The sequence below is a fragment of the Acanthochromis polyacanthus genome, chromosome 4 (genome assembly GCF_021347895.1).
Source record: "Acanthochromis polyacanthus isolate Apoly-LR-REF ecotype Palm Island chromosome 4, KAUST_Apoly_ChrSc, whole genome shotgun sequence".
NCBI classification, from domain to species: Eukaryota; Metazoa; Chordata; class Actinopteri; family Pomacentridae; genus Acanthochromis; species Acanthochromis polyacanthus.
In genome coordinates, this window is record NC_067116.1 from 44,637,721 (window position 1) to 44,651,916 (window position 14,196).

Here is a 14,196-nt window from a genome sequence, read left to right on the forward strand (position 1 = left end):
TTTAAATGTTGATTTCTACCATAATACTACATTTTGTCCAAGTATTTACAGTCTAAAGGTTTTATTCCCCCCAAAGTATTATTTTCTGTCAAAGTAGTTATAGTTTTAAACTTGTATTCCACCCCACAGTTATGGGGTGTGATACTTTGAGATGAGTAAATATTTAGATAGAACTTCAGTCAAGTCCATCCCAACATGCTGAACTATAAGCTGATAATTCTGGATGAAGAAAATTATATGAGATTATTAAAGATATGTGATGAGGAAGGAGAAGAAGCATGATGGTCACTGTTAGATTTAATCTGTTCATGATGGGACTGCATGCAGCCTCTGGCAAATGTTTGCTTTCACTGATTGACCTTCCTTGGCTTTTCCAACAGAGGGCGCTCTAACCCCAACAATCACTTTCTGGTTTCCAAGGAAACTTTGAAACACATCAGCTGCCAAGTTGTTGAAACTAGTTCACACAAGATGCTCACCCAAACACGTACTTACTTGTGCACCTTAATGGTTTTGTTTTAAAATGTGCAGAAAAATCACCTGTAATTCTCTGTGACATCATCATTCTACCAGGTGATGTGGTTTCCTTATGAGTAGGAACATCACACTTTGGTCAGAGTCACAATGCATCAGTGCTCTGCTGACAGGACTCAGAAAACTCCAGCACCAAGCCAGAATGCCTGTGGAACACATTACTGCTGATATTATTAACATTATCATCACACTGCATCCTTTGTAGTTTAGATTTATAGACCTCTGCTGGGATAAACTCCATCCTGGATGAGTAACATGCATCCAACCAGGTAGGTGCAGCCATCTGCAGCTTGTTTTAGGACACACAAACCTACTGTTTAATCCATCCCTTAAAACTGTGGTTGATTTCTCATGATAGATTATTTTAATAGGACTGTTCTGACCTACGTGTCAGCCACTGGGGCTGAGAGCTAAAACCAACACCAGAGGGACAAAAAACAACATTTGAGACTGGCTCCTGAAGTGAGTCCATCCTCATCTACTTCCATGTTCCAATGAACAACTTTACAGCAGAAATCAACATGTTTACAGCCTGGAACTAGAAACAGTTCTGGTCTCTTCAGCTGATCCGTCCACTCATGACAAACGCTGACACTTTCTGAGCATGTGCCAGCAAAGTCCTCAATTTTATTTAAACCTTTTTTCCAGGATGTTCTCATGTTCTTAATGTCAACTCTTAATAAAATAAAATCCAAATCACTTCCCAGGAATAATTCATGTTTAACAAATATCTCCCTTGTCAAAAGATGTTTTTAATGTTTAAAAATATCCACACTTTAGAAAAAATGTCAACATGTCCTGTAAATATGGTCACTTCCCATGTTTTTTTTAAAAAAAGAAAAAACACCCAGTTAAGAATATCCCAAAAAGAAGTCACAGATTAGAAAGTTAATTTAGCAGTTGAGAATGAGAAGTTAGAAATGACCACTAGTAACGGCTAATAAATGACGCCTAATTAATGTTGACAAGAGCTGCAATGATTAATAAGTTCTCACCTAATTTAAGTATATTTTGGAGGGAAAGACACAAATTCTATGATTGCAGCTTCTCAGATGGGAATATATTTTGTTTCCACCTCCGTTACAGTAAACTGAATATCTTTGGGTTGTTTCCTAAATTATCACAGAAAAACAAAACATCTAAACACACTGAAACAATCTTTTGTTGTAGAATGAAGCCATTGTGGAGTGATTTTTTTTCTTCTTTGCTCTCTTTGTGTGATCGCTCCTTCATTCTTCTTCCAATTCCATGATGTTACTTGATGGTTCCATAATCAGTGAAAAACTTTGTCCTGAAAAGGACTCCAGCATAAACAGCTGTGTCTCATGAAACAAACACAAACATTAGACACAGCAGTTCATTATTTAAAGAATATGTTCAGACTCACAAAGTGTTGATGTCAGGTTGAAGGGGGTACTCAGCTTTTCATTATGATCACTTCCTGCAGCATTTTACCTCTAATGCTCTTCAATTACTGTAATATTTTAGCTCCAATATTCATCATATACTGCAGTATTTTAGCGCCAATATTCATCAATTACTGCAGTATTTTAGCTCCAATATTTATCATTTACTGCAGTATTTTAGCTCCAATATTCATCATTTACTGCAGTATTTTAGCTCCAGTATTCATCATTTACTGCAGTATTTTAGCGCCAATATTTATCATTTACTGCAGTATTTTAGCTCCAATATTTATCATTTACTGCAGTATTTTAGCTCCAATATTTATCATTTACTGCAGTATTTTAGCTCCAATATTCATCATTTACTGCAGTATTTTAGCTCCAATATTTATCATTTACTGCAGTATTTTAGCTCCAATATTCATCATTTACTGCAGTATTTTAGCTCCAATATTTATCATTTACTGCAGTATTTTAGCTCCAATATTTATCATTTACTGCAGTATTTTAGCTCCAATATTTATCATTTACTGCAGTATTTTAGCTCCAGTATTCATCATTTACTGCAGTATTTTAGCTCCAATATTTATCATTTACTGCAGTATTTTAGCTCCAATATTCATCATTTACTGCAGTATTTTAGCTCCAATATTTATCATTTACTGCAGTATTTTAGCTCCAGTATTCATCATTTACTGCAGTATTTTAGCTCCAATATTTATCATTTACTGCAGTATTTTAGCTCCAATATTCATCATTTACTGCAGTATTTTAGCTCCAATATTTATCATTTACTGCAGTATTTTAGCTCCAATATTCATCATTTACTGCAGTATTTTAGCTCCAGTATTCATCATTTACTGCAGTATTTTAGCTCCAATATTCATCATTTACTGCAGTATTTTAGCTCCAATATTTATCATTTACTGCAGTATTTTAGCTCCAATATTTATCATTTACTGCAGTATTTTAGCTCCAATATTTATCATTTACTGCAGTATTTTAGCTCCAATATTCATCATTTACTGCAGTATTTTAGCTCCAATATTTATCATTTACTGCAGTATTTTAGCTCCAATATTCATCATTTACTGCAGTATTTTAGCTCCAATATTCATCATTTACTGCAGCATTTTAGCGCCAATATTTATCATTTACTGCAGTATTTTAGCTCCAATATTTATCATTTACTGCAGTATTTTAGCTCCAATATTCATCATTTACTGCAGTATTTTAGCGCCAATATTTATCATTTACTGCAGTATTTTAGCTCCAATATTTATCATTTACTGCAGTATTTTAGCTCCAATATTTATCATTTACTACAATATTTTAGCTCTAATACTGTCAAGTCAAACTGGAGCTGAAACCTCAAAGAAAGACGAGGGCTAAGCATTCACACACGGGGCAACAGTCAGCTGGGGTGGAACCTGATCTGATGTTTGGCTCCAGGATTTCCCTCTGATGGACTCATTGACACATTTCTCTGTTCCAGCTACTGGAGGACGACATGGTGACTTTTGTGAAGAAGGAGCTGAAGAAGATGCAGAAGGTTCCAAGTCCAGGTTATCCAGAAGCAGAGAGGCAGCAGAGAGATGCTTCTGCAGATCAGTGTTGTTCCTGAGGAGGATGAAGCAGGAAAACTATAGCAGCACAAATGAAGATTTAACGGCACTAATCAGCAGGAACCACTCAGCCTGTTTGCTTGGATTTTTAAAGTGGGTGGGGGGTCAGCTTCACTGCTCCCCAAAGAGTCTGCTGCCGTAAAAAAAAATCCTAGAGGAAACACTGCACTCCATCCAAAATACTATTTCTATGCAAGTATGTATAGTTCTAAAGGTTTATTCCATCTAAAATACTGATTGTTTTTTATTCAAGTACTTAGTTTTAAAGGTTTATTCCACCCAGAAAACTGCTTTCTCTCCAAGTATTTATAGATTTTTAGTGTCATTCCGCCCAAAACACTACTTTTTTGTCTAAGCACAAATGTTCGTTTTACTAAATTATCAAAAAAAAAAAAAAAAAAAAATTCTGTGCAGACAAAAAGTTTTAAAATTTGTTTTTCAGATGTCAGAATGGTCCAGTACATGTAAAATGAAAAACAGAACATACACAAAGTTGTTCAGCTGCTCCATCATTTATTTCTTCTTTTCTGCAAAGATTCAACATTGTAGAAAACGTCTGAATGCACGGCATTAGACTTATTGTCCACAGAAGAACACCATCATTTCAGCCACACTCTCCCTGTAAGCCCTCCAAGAATCACAATAGCAGCAATCATCTGATGAAGTTTAGCGTTTCTCTTTCAGTCAGAGTAAGACATGGCGTTTTCCTCCACAGGAATTAATACTGACGCTCTGAACGGTTCCTCATAGAACAACCGTGTCCAATAAATTATACCTGAGATAAACAAAAACTCATAAAAAACTGTTCCGTCCATGTTTCAGCTTCCACAAAAATGAACATCACCAGATTTCTTTTAAGGCTTATAATTTCTCACTGTGCATACAAAAAAAAAAAAAAGGAGATCAACCCACTTTTTCTGAAAAAGTAAACAAAAAGACATTCAGAATAACTGTGCAAAAGCTTGCAGATTTGAGACGGAGTCGTCTGATTTCACCGTCCGTCTGATTGCACTGTCCGTCTGTAGCACCGTGTTGACGAGTCGTCCAGAGGAGACACCAGGACGCGCTCCAAGCAGTAAAAGTTATCGTATCCCGGTGAAGAGGTTTAAAACCGACACAGGCTCCTGAAAGAAGACGAAGACGCTCGGTTAGTTAGTTTGCAGATACTAAGGAGTCCTGTAGCTGCATAAACTTTGTCGTCTCACCTTTATTGACCGCGTTTTACTGAAAACGTTCCAGAATCGAAGAGTCCCACCTCCAGCTCCTGTGACTATCACTTCACCATCCGGGGACATGGCCTAAAATACAAAATAAATCAGCTATGAATCCGTCAGACGCTCAGGTTTTACAGCAACACATCAAACACCCCGGCTCTTTCTGCACACACTGACCATGTAGAAAACTCTGTACGAGGTTCCTGTGAGTTTGGCCACCTGAGTCAGAGCCGGATATTTCCACACCAGGATCTCGGTCTGAGAGTATCCGTGGGTGCTCACCTGGAAAATAAAAGGCATTTGTCTGCTTGGTGTCGTTTTTTTTTACGATGAACAGCAGCGCTAAGGTAAAGGTGGTATTGGTGAATTAGTGCAGTTTGACTCTCGTGTCGTCCTGCCAGGCAAAATTGACCCGTTTTAAAGTTTGAAAATGTGTGGAAAAAAATATTTTCACAGTGGAACTTCTGATGCCCACATTTTCTACATTTTTGGGAAATTTTCGCACATTTTTTGGTGGAAAAAAAGAATTGTTAAAAAAATGTTTAAGAACAAAAAACTACATTTATATTTAGTTTGAACATTAAACGTAGATGGTTTATAGAAGCAAGCTGTGCTTGGTGTCAAAATTTAGGGAAATTCCTGTAATATCACATGATGTCTTATTTTTTGATACCACCTATCCCACATGCTGATATTGACTTTGAATCCGAAGATCGGACGGATATTTTGATTTTTAGCTGTTCATATTTCATGCATTACATACCATAGCACTTTCATTTTATACAGATCCAATCCTTAGATAGCCACATTATACCACATAAAATCTCTAATGGATATGATGATTAGTTTTTGTGTAATGGGTGGCCAAATGTAGCAGTTTAGACGTTCCTGATGGATAAAATCGCAACTTTGTCATTCTCTGTAACATGCAATTATAAATATAAAGTAAATATTTTCACATTTCTGAGGGCTATAGGTCACTGTGAAATGATTCTGAAAATTTCAGATCTCTATCTTTTGTTGTTCAGAAGTTATAGAAGTCTGAAAATGGTCAAAAATTTCAAGTCTTAATTTTGGCTGCAATAATAGGGTACCCCCTACCTACTTCAAATGACCATAACTTTGAAACTAATGACAATAAAGCATTCAAATTTTGGATTTTCCCATCATATATAATGTACTAAATGTATGTAAAAACTTAGCAAAATCTGAGAGGGTCAGGTGGGAAGTTTTCTTAAAATTGATTTCATCTGGAATGACCCAGCTTGACCCCCTCCTTTATGCAATCCTGGCCACAGCGAGCATTTGGAGTCACCTACCAGCTCGTTAGTGTGCTTCGACCAGGCCAGGTTGGACACCTGGAAGCCGGTGTCCATGCACTGCAGCGGCTGCGACGTCAGCGTGTCCCAGAAGCGGATGCAGCGATCCGCCGTGCCGCCGCCGGACGCCAGCAGGCTGCGGTGGTGGGGCGACCAGGCGATGGCTTTGACCGGGGCAAGGTGGTCCACATACTTCTGCACGGGGCTCAGCGACGAGTGGTTCCACAACAGCAGCTGGGGGCAGATAAAAGCACAGTCTCATCAGCGAGTAAATACACAAAAACCCCTCCGTCCGCTATCGTCCTCCCTCCACCGGCACTCTGTCTGTCTCAAGAATAATTGTATTGCTTATTTTTAAGGTTTTAAAAGGGTTGGCGCCACCTGAAGTTCAGCAGCACTCCTGCATCTTGCGGATTGCTAGATTGAAAGGTTAGCTCGCGTCAAACTCTTTCAGCATTACATTCATGCACATGAAAGAAAAATGACACAGAGTGTTTGTAAGAGTCACATATCTGATCAAAAAGGAAACTGAGAGCAGCCCAGTAAATAAAAGGCCTCTGCATTAAAAGTGATGTTCACAGATACTATTTTCATCGTCTCTACTCGTGAGAGGACTAAGGTCAACCGCTGATGGAGACAGTCAGCGGATTCATTAAAACCACTCTGGGCACCGTTAAAGAGCAGCTGCTAACACCACTTTTATGGATAACACTTAAACAGAATCAGAGCGAGAGTCCACAGGCAAACTTCATGTGAAATTAGGGCTGTAATGTTTCATTCAGCATCACGAGGCTGAGATGGTCAGAACAGAAGAAGCTCTGAGAAGTGATTCTAGATTAGCTTGTACCTGATAACTATTCAGGCTGCACAGGGGAGTAGTGGTTAGCATTTTGCAGCAAGAAGATCCCGGTTCAAATCCCGGCCTGGGATCTTTCTGCATGGAGTTTGCATGTTCTCCCTGTGCATGCGTGGGTTTTCTCCGGGTACTCCGGCTTCCTCCAACAGTCCAAAAACATGCTGAGGTTAATTGGTTACTCTAAATTGTCCGTAGGTGTGAATGTGAGTGTGATTGTGTGTCTGTATATGTAGCCCTGTGACAGACTGGTGACCTGTCCAGGGTGTCCCCTGCCTTCACCCGAGTCAGCTGGGATAGACTCCAGCACCCCCCATGGCCCTAGTGAGGATAAAGCGGTGTATAGAGAACAGATGGATGGATTGTCTGGAGGTGGCCACAGACGGAGGTGCGTTTAGTGACTCTACCCTGTTGTCGTTCCCTCCAGAAGCGAGCATCTGATGGTCGGTGCTCCACTTCAAGCCGCACACTTCCTGTCTGTGGCCCTGCAGCCGCCGCTCCGACTGCCTTGGAGGCGCCCGAACGTCTCTTTGAAGAATCATGCGGTCGCCGCTTCCCGACGACAGCTGGTCTGCGTTCCAAGCCAGCGCTCCTGTGCACAGAGAAAACTTCAATTAAAGCTCAATCACACTTTCAGTATTTGCCCAAAATAATTCTCAGTGTGTTGAGCCTTAAAGTTCCCCTCAGGGTGTTGAATTAATTAGTAAAACTTCATCTCAAAATCATGAAAGTAATCTCTTCCTAAAGTAAAAATAAAACACAACTTTACCTGACCAAAACCCATATCAGAGCTGAGGCTTCACAGCATTATTAATTATGGAGATTAACCTAACGAATGCAACAATACAGCTAACACCCGGCAAAATAAATGATTAGAATTCTAAGCAGCGATAAGAGGTAAAAACGCAGCACTTCTCACCAACTCTGGCTCTGTGTCCTTCTAAGGCACATAGTTTCTTTCCAGCACCAGCGTCCCAGATCTGAACGGATCCTCTCTGAGTCCCGACCGCCACCAGGCTCCCCTGAAAACACAAAGCATGCTCTTAGAGGCAAAAAGCAAAAGCACCAGTTTCCTGTCTGCAGTAAGTCGTGTTTTACTCACCCGTTCAGACCAGCTGACCGACGTGACCGAGTCTCCCTCCACCGACAGATCACACAAGCGTGTTCTCTGAGGAAAAGATATTCATGTACAACAAGTGCAAAATTACCACAGAAAGATCCAACATCAATACGAAAAAACCCTTCCCCCGTACGATCCAGCATATTAGTGCTGGTTTACCTGGCTGGTGCAGGCGTTCCACAGGTAAACACAGGAGCCCAAACCGACGCAGAGCACGTTGAGAGGCGACCAGTCGACCAGGTTGAGGTAGAAATCGTCCCGCAGCTCCGGAACATCCAGGACCTTAAAGGGGATCTGGGGGATCTTGCGGGTCGGCTTCCTCAGTGAACGCAACAACTTCCGACTGCAACAGGAAATTCAGACGTCATGAAGCTCTAAATCGAGCAGTTTATTTATTTGCAGGGCGATAAACAATTTTGTAACCCTTCTGTTGTCATCATTTACCAGAGAATATTGTTTCCTTGTCTGAAAAAATCCAAAATTCAGCAAAAAAAATCCCTAAATTTCTGAGAATTTGTAAAACCCTCAGGAAGAAAACTCAAATAATTCCATAAAAGTTTCTCTTAAAAGTTTTATTTAAAAAAAATCCGCCAAATTTGGCAAGAAAATTCTTGTAAATATTTTCAAAAAATGAGTAAAAAATCTTCCAAAAAAAATCCTAAAAATATACAAAGTGATTACATACATATCAGTAAAACTTCTGATATTTTCTTTAATATTTTTAACATTTCTTCTTTCCAACAAAAATGTTCAAAGATTTCCCAAAAATGTTGAAACTGTGGACATCTGAAGTTTCACGGTGAAAATCTGTATTTTTTTTCCACATTTTCAAACTTTAAAACGGGTCAGTTTTGAGCCACAGGACGACACGACGGTTAAAAGTGTTTCTACCTTTTGTTGCTAATAGACGATAGCGAGTAAGGAGAGATGTTGGTGGTGTAGTCCGACGACGATCTTCTGGTCTTGAGTGAATACTGCAAAAAACACACGTTTTACAGCAGTGAGTGATAAATGTGCTCTGAGTCCTTAAATAAGGAGCATAAGGTGAAATGTTCATACAGTGAAGAGGCTCCTCTTCTCAGGTGTCGTCGGCTGCAGACGTCTGTCCTCAGTCTGGGGGTCCAGGATCTTTTTTATTCCTGCTCCCAGCAGCTCATTCTTCAGTAAGGCAGAGTAGGCCAGTCTGTCTGCTGCAGGAACAGCAGAACAACTCGATGAATGAGACACGACCAACAGGTAGAACAGCACAGTTCTAGGAAACCACAGACAGGATGGCCAGGACAACATTCAGGAAAGTTATTTACCTTTGATACTGTCAGAAGACGCTTCTTTTGTTTCTTGTTCTCACTTGGTGACTTCTCATTTTCCTGGTTTAAAAAAAAAAAAAAAAAAAAAAAAAAAAAAAAAAAAAATCAAAAGTTGCTCTCATTGATTGAAGACACACACTTTTGTCACAGAACTTTTAGAATTTCAAACACTTTGTCATACATACACACAGTATTGGCCACAACAGTAAAAGACAGTATAGCATAGCATAGCATAGCATCATATGGTATAGCATAGTATAGCATCGTATAGCATAGTATAGCATAGCATCGCATAGCATAGCATAGTATAGCATAGCATAGCATAGCATAGCATCGCATAGCATCATATAGTATAGCATAGCATCGCATAGCATAGCATCGTATAGCATAGCATCGTATAGCATAGCATAGCATAGCATAGCATAGCATAGCATAGTATAGTATAGCACAGCATAGCATCGCATAGCATAGCAGACTATAGTTTAATGGTTTTTCTTTTTTGGTTAGCATGTTTTACATAACAACTCTTCCTCCCACAGTCCAAAAATATGCTGAGGTTAATTGGTTACTCTAAATTGTCCGTAGGTGTGAATGTGAGTGTGATTGTGTGTCTGTATATGTAGCCCTGTGACAGACTGGTGACCTGTCCAGGGTGTCCCCTGCCTTCACCCGAGTCAGCTGGGAGAGACTCCAGCACCCCCCATGACCCTAGTGAGGGTAAAGCGGTGTATAGAGGATGGATGGATGGATGATGTTTTACATACTAGACCAACACTGCAGACTGCTGTGAAATAACATAACATCTATCAAACCAAAATATGCTTCATGTTTTAGATTCTTAAATGTGCTCCTTTGCACACATGTCATAGTGTAACTGCAGCATATTTTCAGAAAATGCTACGGGTTGGAAATATTTCAACTCGCAGCGTTTCCTATTAATGCAGTCATTGTGGCTCTATTGGTCAAAGTCAGCCTCTGCTGGAGAGATTCTGGGAAACAAAGAGTCACACATGACAGCATTTATCAGACCAACGAGCACACGCTGCCTTCCAGCTCATAAAAAAAAGCTTATTTTTGAGTCTGACTGAAAGTAAACACAGAAATTAACCACCTGGATGTAAAACTTTCAGAAATCTGAGCAACCTGCTGACCGACTGACTCTCCCTGAATATTCATCTGCACACACTGAGGACAACAAGCCAAACACAGCCATCCCAACCACAGGCTGTCTGACCAACAACCACAGCGATGGACTCTAAAATCAGCAGATCTGAACCCAACTGAGATGTTTTGGGACAAGTGAAGGAAAAAGCGCCAACAAGTACTCAGAATACGTATGAACTGATTCATGACTGAAGCTGGATGAGAGAATAAAGAGTGTAGAGGAGAAGGGCTCTGAAGAATCTGAAATTTAAAGCAGAATTTGGCTTGTTTACTCTTTTTTTGACGTTTTCAGTTTTTGTTCTACTAAATAAAGAAAATTGTAAATTAAAAAAAGTCCCTTCTAAGATGCTCTTACACCGTTTCTGTGGAAGTTGATATCCAGTTGGCTCCCACTCTGGTGGGAATAAATCTGTCTCCAAGCTGACTGGGTGAAGATAAAGGTGAGCCGCTGGGTGTTCGACTCTGCAGTGGTAGTTTCTGCAAAAAACAAATTCTCTATAATTTAATTCTCAATCATATTCCTTCATTCATTCAAACTTTATTTAACACTCCTGTTGTCCTCATTTACAGGCACCAAAAATATTCTTTCCTCATCTGAAAGAAATCCATAAATTCAGCAAAAAAAAAACTTCCCAAAATTTCGGAAAATTTGCAAAACCTTCAGGAAGAAAATTCCAATAATTCCCTTAAAGGTTTTATTTTTAAAAATCCCCCAAATTTGGCAAGAAAATTCTTGTAAGTATTTTCAAAAAAATGAGTGAAAATCTTCCAAAAAAAAAAATCAAAAACAATTACACACACACACACATACATACATATATGTGTGTATATACATATACACACATATCAGTAAACTTCTAATATTTTCTTACATTTGTGTTCAGTTGTAGGACAACACAAGTACCAAATAAAGTGGAGAACAGTGATAGAAGACTTACAGCTGGTGGGCTGAGGTTGTCATTTTCTATGTTGATCTGCTGGAGGAGACGATGCTCACATTCGGGATCCATTCTAAACCTGATCTCACGGTGGCAGCCTGCGAGGAGAAAACAGGGAAACACAGAAAATATTCCACAGGTCAACGACTTGCCTTTAAAAAAATAAAAAACCCACTGTCATTCTTGTGTATTGTGTTGATTTTTTTCTGTATTATATATATTTATATGCATATATTTAATCTTATTTCATTTAATTTTACACACCAATATTCTATGTTTACCTCTTTATTGAATATCTATAACAGCTAAATTTTCCTCCAAGGATTAATAAAGTCATCTAAGTCTAAACAGACCGTTTTCCAGCCTCCTACAAAAAGAAAAATCCCAACCCTTCTCTTCTCTCCAACTACACTTTTAGAGAAAGTCGTTGTCATTTAACTGCAAACTTTTCTGGATGTCAGTGATAAAGAAGTGTCTCTCCGATGATATTTTAATGACTTAGTTTAAACAGTTGATTTAAGAGGTTACCGTACATACATAATATATGAATGTGAAGTGAGGTTTGACCTGAAAACTGAACTGCCTGGCTTGGGGAGTTTCACTCATTTACATTGTCACACAGTGTAAGCTGATGATACTGTGCATGGTGGTAGCTGGGATGACCCCTGACAAGGCCACAGTGACAGATCTTTGTCACCGCCTAAAGATTTGGAGATACTGAAAGTCAAAATCTGAATAACAGCATGTATTTGCAGCGGACGTCTCTCAGCCTAGTTGTTCAGCGCCTGTGATAAGATTACCGTATCACGCGGAATAGCCGCGCAACGCCCAGAGTGCGGGCGGCTCACTTGACCGCAGTTAGTATAACATGCATGAATTCACTCCAAACTTAAGGCACAGCAAAAGAACTGCAAGCTAATACATCACACATGAAAACACACCACAAGATCGTATAGGGAATCAGAGCACAGATGATTACTGAAAGGGGAAGTGACCCAAACAAAACAAAACATAAACAAACAACAAAAGTAGGGAGTTAGTTCGCCCGCACAAGTTCTTTATACTTCCACTGCAGTGTATTACTGGCGAACTAACTCAAAATAAAAATATAAACAAGGTTACAAAAGGACAGCAGGCAGCGGCACACACAAACACTGTAATAAACAAAACGCAACATTACCAAAGGATAAAAAACACTTTAATCACATCTCTAAAACATTAAAAAGCCGCATACCTGAAACGCCTTCGTCCACACGCTCATTTATTCACTCACGGCGCCACATAATCAATCCGTTCTTCATTAATTCTATAAAACCCTGCCATACAAAATGCATGTAAATACCAAACAACATAAAAAATCACCATATTACAATAATATTTACCGGATTGTCTCATTTCATCCTCCTACCTCGCATGTGTGCCCAGCAAACACTGAGGCCATCCCACCGGAAACCAGCGTCTTCTTCGGCAAGCAGCCGACTTCCTTTTTAAAGGAAAATGCCCAGGAGAAGGGCGACACCCCGCGGTGTAGCATAATGCTACATTTAACTCCTTTCACTTCCGTCACACATGCCCACTTACGGTATATTTATTTATGTATCAGCGATTGACATAAGAAATTACTTTGACTCATTGAAATGTATAAAAACAAAAGATCCACTGACTTGTGTAATATTTTTGAAGAAATTATGTAAATCTGTTTGTATTCTCCTGTTTGTCTACTATTGTCATATTTGTCTATTGATTTATTTATTTGTATTTGTATTTTTTCTTCTCTTTCTTTCTTTTCCCCTTTTGAGTTTATGGTTATTTTCTTTTTTCCTTATTGGTAATGTTAAAATGAAATGAAGTCTATGTATGTGTAAATATATCCCACTGTAAATAATGAATATATGCACAATAAAAAAAAATATGTATTAGCCTTTATCTAACCAGGAGAAATCCATCGAGATTAAGTAGAATGTGCTTTAATGTCATTATACAGTGTCCTCGCTTTCACCCTCCTGTTGTCCTCATTTATGGGCACCAAAGAATACTATTTCCTTGCCTGAAAAAAAACAAAAATTCATCAAAAAAATGTCCAAATTTCTGAAAACTTTCAAAACCTTCAGGAAGAATATTCCAATAATTCTTGAAAAGTTTCCCTCAAAGTTTTATTTTTTTAAAAATCCCCAAAATTTGGCAAGAAAATCACTAATCACTAATCACACATATGCAAGCTTAGTCTGACTAGAAAGAAAAGTTTTAACAACAAATAAGCATAAGTTTTGTTGTACACAGAATTTATGATTTTGTTTAAAGCAAATTCCACTTTTTTGTCTTTATGGGATGCATGATTATTTGATGCATAAGTGGACACCCAGATTTATCTTTAGGCATATAGTGGAAAGCGAAAATATGTGTCTATTCAAAGAAAAAGGTGCTTTCAACACACTTAATTATGATGTCAGACATATTGGCACCGAGTTTTGGATTTGTTCATACTTTTGCTTTAACAGTCCACCGGACATGTCACTTTGTTGACGGCATTTGTGATTTTCTTTAAAGCAAATTCCACTTTTTTGTATTATGGGATGTAAAGCTTTGATTCGTTGATTCAGAAGTGGACTCCCAGGCTTATCTTTTGCCATTTAGTGGTAAATAAAAAATATGTTTCTATTCAAACAAAAAAACGTTTTCAACACACGTAATTATGGTGTCAGTTTAATGTTCTCTT

The 14,196-nt window shown here is 38.7% G+C and overlaps 1 protein-coding gene across 1 annotated transcript; it reads right to left on the bottom strand.

Annotated features, from left to right (window-relative positions):
* Nucleotides 1-4,058: 4,058 nt before the first annotated feature.
* On the bottom strand, nucleotides 4,059-12,938 carry fzr1a (fizzy/cell division cycle 20 related 1a). The gene is given in 16 exon segments (XM_022208973.2): nucleotides 4,059-4,689; nucleotides 4,771-4,863; nucleotides 4,957-5,061; nucleotides 6,099-6,332; nucleotides 7,359-7,543; nucleotides 7,871-7,973; nucleotides 8,054-8,119; nucleotides 8,231-8,414; nucleotides 8,963-9,045; nucleotides 9,131-9,261; nucleotides 9,376-9,408; nucleotides 9,411-9,438; nucleotides 10,898-10,920; nucleotides 10,923-11,019; nucleotides 11,481-11,578; nucleotides 12,863-12,938. Coding segments are annotated over 16 exon segments (1,518 nt in total). The 5' UTR covers nucleotides 12,876-12,938; the 3' UTR covers nucleotides 4,059-4,647.
* Between the last annotated feature and the right edge of the window lie 1,258 nt (nucleotides 12,939-14,196).